We start from the raw sequence: 7,746 nt of genomic DNA on the forward strand, positions 1-7,746 counted from the left end.
AAAATTATCCCCGGGCCCACATGGTCAAAACCCGAGGTTCGAACCAAAACTCGATTACTCATTCCTCCACAAACCCAAATATATAACTTGTTTTGAAATCGGACCTCAAATCGATGTCCAAATCCCCAATTTTTGAAAAACTTAGGTTCTACCCAAAACACTCAATTTCTCTCATGAAAATCATTGATTTTGAGTTGAAATCATGTTAAAAGATGTTAATGATTGAAAGAAATGAGTAAAAATTAACTTACAATCGATTTGGAAGAAGATTTGTTCTTGGAAAATCACCCTAAGGAGTTTGTGTTTTGAAAAGATGTGAAAAATGGGTTGAAAATCGTCTAAGTATAAAAATTGCAGGTTGCAGATATGGGAAATGCGAACAGGGTTTCGCAATTGCGAACCCCGACCTATGTTGGGTTGGGAAATGCAAAAGGGGCCTCGCAATTGCGAGAAGGGAAATGCGAACAATAGTTCGCAATTGCGATAACTGGCCCAAGAGGGGTGCTTCGCATATGCGAAGGAACACTCACATTTGCGAGGAAGAGTGGCCTGGGCTGTTTCGCATTTGCGACTCAGCCTTCGCAATTGCGAACTCGCATTTGCGAACTCGCATTTGCGAGCCAGGCTTCGCAAATGCGAAGACTGCAAGCCAGAACACACCAGTGAAAAACCTGCAATTTTTCTAAGTCCGAAATGCACCCCATGGCCTATCCAAAACTCAGCCGAGCCCTCGGGGCTCCAAACCAAATATACACACAACCTCAAAAATATCCTACGGACTTATTCGTGTACTCAAATCCCCAAAATAACATCATAAACATCGAATTAAACCTCAAGATCAATGAAATTTCTCAAAACTTCTTTAAACATTAAATTTTGCATTTAAGGTCCGAATCACATCAAACGGATTCCGTTTCTTACCAAACTTCACAGAATCATCTTAAATCATATATAAGACATGTACCGGGCGCCAGAACCAAAATACGGGCCTGATACCAACATGTTCTAATCAAAATTCATTTCCAAACTTCATAAACAATTTCAGAAAATTTCTTTCAAAAATTCATTTCTCGGGCTTGGGACATCGGAATTCGATTCCGGGCATACGCCCAAGTCCCATATTTTCCTACGGACCCTCTGGGACCGTCAAATCACGGGTCCGGGTCCGTTTACCCAAAACGTTGACCGAAGTTAAATTAATTCATTTTATAGTTAAAATTTCTCATTTTCACAGATTTTCATATTTAGGCTTTCCGGCTACGCGCCCGAACTGCGCACGCAAATCGAGGTGATGCTAGAAGTGGTTTTTAAGACCTCGGAACGTAGAATTTCATTTTAAAACAAGTGAGGGTCATCACATGCGTACAATAGAATAGAAGAATAAAAAATATTCTTGACATATGCTGACTTTATCTCTTGTGAAGTTAGAGAGGTTGTTTTTGATAAACTCTTAGCTCAAGGAAAGATAAAAAAGAAAGCAGTAATAACAAGCAGTGACAAACAACAAGTTAAGATAATAAGGAAACAGAAGCAAAAAAAATAACCAGTAATAAAGATGTAAGTATAAGAAAATACGAGAATAATACTAATACTACAGGAATGGAAAAGAGCGACACTCAGCTACCTACTAACCTTCTACCCTAATTCTCGACCTCGACACCTTCCTATCAAGGTCATGTCCTGCCTAATCACCTCTCTATAACTTCTTAAGTCTACCTGATCTACCTCTCCACAAACACACCACCAAAAATACAACAACAACAACAACAACAACAACAACAACAACAACAACAACAACAACAACAACAACAACAACAACAACCCAGTAAAATCTCACAAATGGAGTCTCGGGAGGGTAGTAGACTTTACCCCTATCCCGAAGGAGTAGAGAGGTTATTCCTGAAAGACCTTCGGCTCAAGAAGACGGAAAATACGAGAATACACCACCAATAATAGCAACACCAAAAAATCGAAAAATATAGCAATGTACATTAGCTAAAACAGAAGTAATTGTATTGCTTTCTTAAAGCATAATCAAAGTACATATCCGCCAAGTACTAATAATAACAAAGGTAATATTACAATGATCACATAATTCCCTCCTAAATATCATACTTTAGGAATCATTGATTGTTACAACTCTAGGTACTTGAACTGGGAATTCATCAATCTCATCCATCCATGGATTCTTCTCCTTAGCAGGATTAATTGTCCTAAGTGCACACCACACTGCACTGTTACATTTAAAACCTGATCCAAATGCAATTTGCCATGTTCTATCTCCTTTCTTAATCCTTCCTTTAGCTTCAGTATATGCCAATTCATACCACAATGAACTACTTGAAGTATTTCCAAACCTATATAATGTCATTCTTGAGGGTTCCATATGCCATTGACTTAACTCAAGATTCTTCTCTAACTCGTCCAACACCGCCCTTCCACCTGCATGAATACAGAAATGCTCGAACGCCAACTTAAAATCTGGTATATACGGTTTAATTTTCATCTTGAAAACTTTTCTCGCGACTAATGTGATGAAAAATAGTAGTTGTTCGGACATAGGAAGGACTATTGGCCCGAGAGTTGTGATGTTTGTTTTTAAAGCCTCTCCTGCTACAGCCATTAGGTCTTTGGACAATGCTACACCAATTTTTTTGTTGTCATCTTCTTCTTGAAATACACAACTATAGCTTTTGTCATCTGCACCTTTGTGTGTACGTACTGTGTGAATGAGTTGATATTTTGAACGACGACGATCTGAGGATTTATTTGATAGTAAAATTGCAGCACCACCCATTCTGAAAATGCAATTTGAAACAAGCATTGATCTGTTGTTGCCAAAGTACCAATTGAGTGTTATGTTTTCCATACTGACTACTAGTGCATAAGAGTTGGGATGTACCTGTTACAACATGTGATAACATATGGATAAGTTAGCATTGACAAATTATTATAAATAACTAGAAATAGTTTATACGCAAATTTATGTCCATGTGACCAGGAGGTCACAAGTTCGAGCCTGTAAACAGACTCTTACAGAAATGCATAGTAAGGCCCCGCCTTTTCCTAGACCCCGCGCATAGCGGGAGTTAAGTGCATGCACCAAACTGCTCTTTTTTTTCTAGTAAGGAATTAAAGCACAATCCGTATTTGTAAACACTTTTCTTGAGTCGGAGTCCATTGAAAATAGTTTTTTTACCTCAGCACAAGGGGTAAGATCTGTACACTCCACCCTCCCCAAACCGACAAATAAAATCGCACTGGACATGATGTTGTTATTGAAATTAAAGCACAATGGAAAATCTAAGACCATAGATAGAAAGCTGAGTTCAGCTTCCCACATGGGAGAAAGATAATATGAAGGATTTTTTGAGAAGTGGGATTAGCATTAAAAGCTAGCATAGAGTTAAGTAGAGATTCGACATTAAATTGGCCATGTACTTGAATTGGAGATGCGATAGGTTTATTCTTTAATATTGAATTCAGAAAATTATGTGATATCTTTATGTGTACGAATCTCGATGAAGGTTGAAAGCAGATTGATTAATCAACTAATTTCTACATCTTAAATTAGTTGGAGTCAATTATATTATATAAATTTAATTCTCTCTACTGGGATTTGAGGTCCATTATCCAAATAGTAAAAAAAATTCTTAAAACAAAGTAGAAGTTCTTTAATCTAAGAGTTCTCTATATATCACACAATTTATAACCAGAAAACAAATAAAATGCTTTATTGGATATAGCCTAACATAAGGTGTAATCAAAACTAGTGCTCCATGAAACTTAATAGAATCCCAAGACACACGCTCAAAAGTAGTACTACAACCTAATATTCTCACAAAGGACAAAAAAATTTGTCGGATTCTTCAAAAATGTTGTTGCACTGGTGTCAAATCATGCAAAACTATGTTACTTTTAAAGGATCCAGCACAAACCCGTCGGTATTTTTGGAAAGTCCAAACGACATAAGTTTAAATAGTGTAACAGATTCACTATCAGTGTAAGTTAACATATCAGTATAATATATTATCTACTTTATTTCTCAGGTTGTTACATCAAATTTGTTATAAACAATTACCAAGTTATTGCAGATATCTACTTTACCGTTAATACTAACACTAATATTAAAAAAAAAAATAGTCTTGAAAAGGAACAAACCTGTAGCATCTGCTTGGCAAGGTCAATTGAAATTAATCCAGCACTACAGCCCATACCACCAAGATTATAACTCATAATATTTCCTCTAAGCTTATAATGATTAACAATCATAGCAGAAAGTGATGGAGTTGGATTAAACAAACTACAATTCACCACAAGAATCCCAATATCTTTAGCCTTAACACCAGTTTTCTCTAACAATTCATCAATTGCACCAAACATAACCATTTCAGCTTCTTTTCTTGCCTCAGCCATACAAGGATTTGGTGGTACTTTCAAAAGTGCTTCTGGAAAATATGTCTTTTGACCTAAACCTGACCTCTCCAATATTTTTTTCTGAAATGCCAAATTTTCATCGATAAAAATTCCAGCTTCTTTTGATCTTTCCATAAATAATTCCTTAGGACACATAAAATCTGGTTTAGGTTTGTAACACGAAAAATCGACTAGGTACACTTTTCTTGGCCTAGTCATAAAATAAAGTGTAGCCAAGAAAACCATAAGAGCTGAGCATAAAAGAACTGTGACAAGATTGAATTTGAGTTGGTACCATAATTGGACAACTTCTTCTACAGTAAGTGTAGAAAGATGAACAGAAACAGCACCTAAAATTGGAACAAGACACAAATACATAACATGGCTAATCAAATAATGGTAGCCAAGTTTTACATATTTGAGCTTAACTGATAGGAGAAAATTAGGAAGTTTGTTATTATAACTACTTCTTTCTTGAGCCTCAATTGAAACTTTTCCATTGGATTCATCTCCCATTGTATGTTACAATATATTCACTAGAATTGGAACCAACCCCACAAATCAATCAACAATAACAAGTGAAATAAGGGATTTTCTTGGATTTTTTTTTACTTCAAATGAAAACAAGAAATACCCAAGTGAGAAAAGATAATGAGTTTTGGAATAAACTAAGGAAGAATGGTAGCTAGAAAGAGAGATGTGTTGAGAGGGAAAAAACTTAGTAGTATGAGAATTTAAAGAGTGTATTGAGAAGCTTGTAGGAGAAGTGGGGGATGGAGTAGGGGGTGGGGTGGGGGGTTCAACTACCCCAACGAACTTTTAATGTAAGCCTACTCTAACATTCAATTTGCCAGAAGGAGAAACTAAAGAGGTATTATAACTTTTAGCCGGCGCGCAAGAAATTATTTATATTTGGTAGTCGAAAAAGTGTATAAAATTTATATAATTTTTATGTATAACATACAAATTGTATATATATACAAAAAATATAAAAAAATATATATTTTTTTTTTTTGCTATTATTTTTATAGCGTCTATACCGTGTCATTTAGCTACATTTCATGTATACTTTCTCCGTCCCACTTTATGTGAGACGATTCGAGCGTTAAATTTTTGGCGTGTATTTAAATATATCATAATCTTTGAATTTTGTAAAATAAAATTGATGTATTTATAACTACAGAAACATGTATGTAAGTCATAATTACCAATTTAAAATATAGATAAAAGATTTACGGTAAACTGGTTAGATTCTCCCATATAACTGTATCGTGTTATTATTGTGTGTAACACCCAATAACGTACGATATTTATTGAGTGATTGGGCAACATTACTAAGTAAAGCATTTTTGAAGAGACTAGACACGTTCCGTTTTTATGTCCAGCTTTTTATGTATCTAAGATGTTGAAGTAGGTGGCGGAGTCAGAATTTTCATCAAGGAGTATCAAAATATAAATAATCAGATATATCGAAAAGTCAAGAAAAATCAATGTATAGTAAATATACATAAAATTAAAAAATTATCTAGTAATATAGTATAATTTTCCGGCGAAGAGGTGCCGCTTTGACATCCCTTGGTTCAATGCGGCTCCGCTTGAAGTAACTGCAAGCCTCTGCTCTTGTTTTACTCTCAACACCATTTGGTAATAAATGGAATAAAAATTAAAATCCATGAATATTATTCTGGTTTCGTAGAGTTTAAGTTCTACTTACTGGCGTTAGAAAAAAATTATTTATACATTAATTGATAACCTGAAAAAAAAAATAACTGACATGCTATAATGTGTTAAACTATCTTGATTATACAAATAATCTTTACATTGTTAGTCAAACACAAAATCCGGGTGGAAATGGATGATTTTATATATGATATTATTTTTAATTATTTGAATATGTATTAAAAATGGAATTAGGTGAGTGTATAATGTCAGTTGTATTTTTAAGTTTATGCGTATCTATTTATCTAAAAATTAGAAGATTATGGTTGTCTTGATCCGAGAGTCTATCGAAAACAGTCTCTCTATTCTTATAAGGCAGGGGTAAGATTTGCGTACACACTACCATCCCTAGACTATAATTGTATTTATCTAAGATTAGAAGTAATACGTGAAAGATTATATTACATACATTAAATTATAAAATACTTAAGCCTGAAATAAATAAGTTAAGTTATAACATTAAAAGACGTGACTTTAAACATCAGTTTAATGTGTAAGCGCTTTGTTTTAATTGTAACATTAAAAGACGTAACTTCAAAAGTAAATTTTGAATATCTTTTGGTGGTGTAAATTTTGAGATTAACTAGTATTAAAAGAGTTTGAGTTGGTCTAATCAATTACAATAAGAAAGATTCATCCTTTACGTTGCTTTTTTGCTTTATGTGATCCAACTTGTGATAATCTATATACCAAACTTCCTAATTCCATCCTTTATGTCTTTTGGTGGCTCACCTACATGGCTATATATAATAATTTCATTTAATATCAATTCTTAGTATATTTGAATGTTTAGTTCCCAATTTGATATTAATAATCATCATCAAAAAATATAAAATTATCATACTATACCTTTAGTAGTCGTAGTTTGTAAGGGTCGTTCTAGTTATATAAGAAATACTTGATTAATAATAACATAATAAGATAAATAACTTACTTCAGAAATCCCTTATGGAATAGCTTACTATTTCTGAATTTCAAAAAAGAGATAAAAATAGCTGGAGATATTATGTGATTTATTAGTATTTTAAATCTTAGTTGGTATTCAAAATATTCGATTCAAATAGACAAAGAGATGATTGAATCAAAAAAAATTGTTTAAAGTTTAATTTTTTCAGAGGGCAAGGCAGTATGAATGTTCTATCATTTTTCATCCATACCCTTTTCATGTAATTTTTGAGTTCCTATAGAACTTCTTTAAATTTCGTATTTTAATTTAAAGTTTTTTTTATTAGCAAAAAAAAAGAAGAAAAGAAAAGAAAAAATATACAGTAAATTAACCCACGCTAAAAAAGGGGCAAAATTTCTGAAAATGACATGGTCAGCATCTCATCCACCTAATTTCTTAGAGTTTAACTAATATACACGGACAATTTAAAGACGTTCACTATCTAGTAACTTAAAAGAAATTACAAATAAGAACAATTATTTATGATAAACATGGATTGATAACGTCCTGCGAAACACAATTAATGACATGTTACAACATGTAAAACAGTAGTAGTACTATATAGTATAAAATCGTATATACTATTTTATATATGATTTAAATCCTACTTCTTATAGTACATGCAATTTTTCTTTTAATGAAGAAGGAGCGGTCCGGAACCAAAA

The 7,746-nt window shown here is 33.4% G+C and overlaps 1 protein-coding gene across 1 annotated transcript; it reads right to left on the reverse strand.

Moving 5' to 3' along the window:
* Nucleotides 1-1,991: 1,991 nt before the first annotated feature.
* LOC104228778 (3-ketoacyl-CoA synthase 20-like) lies at nt 1,992-5,126 on the reverse strand. Its single transcript, XM_009781312.2, has 2 exons — nt 4,162-5,126; nt 1,992-2,902 (listed from the first exon to the last, which is right to left on the reverse strand). Exons 1-2 carry the CDS (start codon nt 4,930-4,932, stop codon nt 2,117-2,119), a joined length of 1,557 nt encoding a protein of 518 aa, XP_009779614.1. The 5' UTR covers nt 4,933-5,126; the 3' UTR covers nt 1,992-2,116.
* Between the last annotated feature and the right edge of the window lie 2,620 nt (nt 5,127-7,746).

Source organism: Nicotiana sylvestris, chromosome 1 (assembly GCF_000393655.2).
Source record: "Nicotiana sylvestris chromosome 1, ASM39365v2, whole genome shotgun sequence".
In the NCBI taxonomy this organism is placed as follows: domain Eukaryota; kingdom Viridiplantae; phylum Streptophyta; class Magnoliopsida; order Solanales; family Solanaceae; genus Nicotiana; species Nicotiana sylvestris.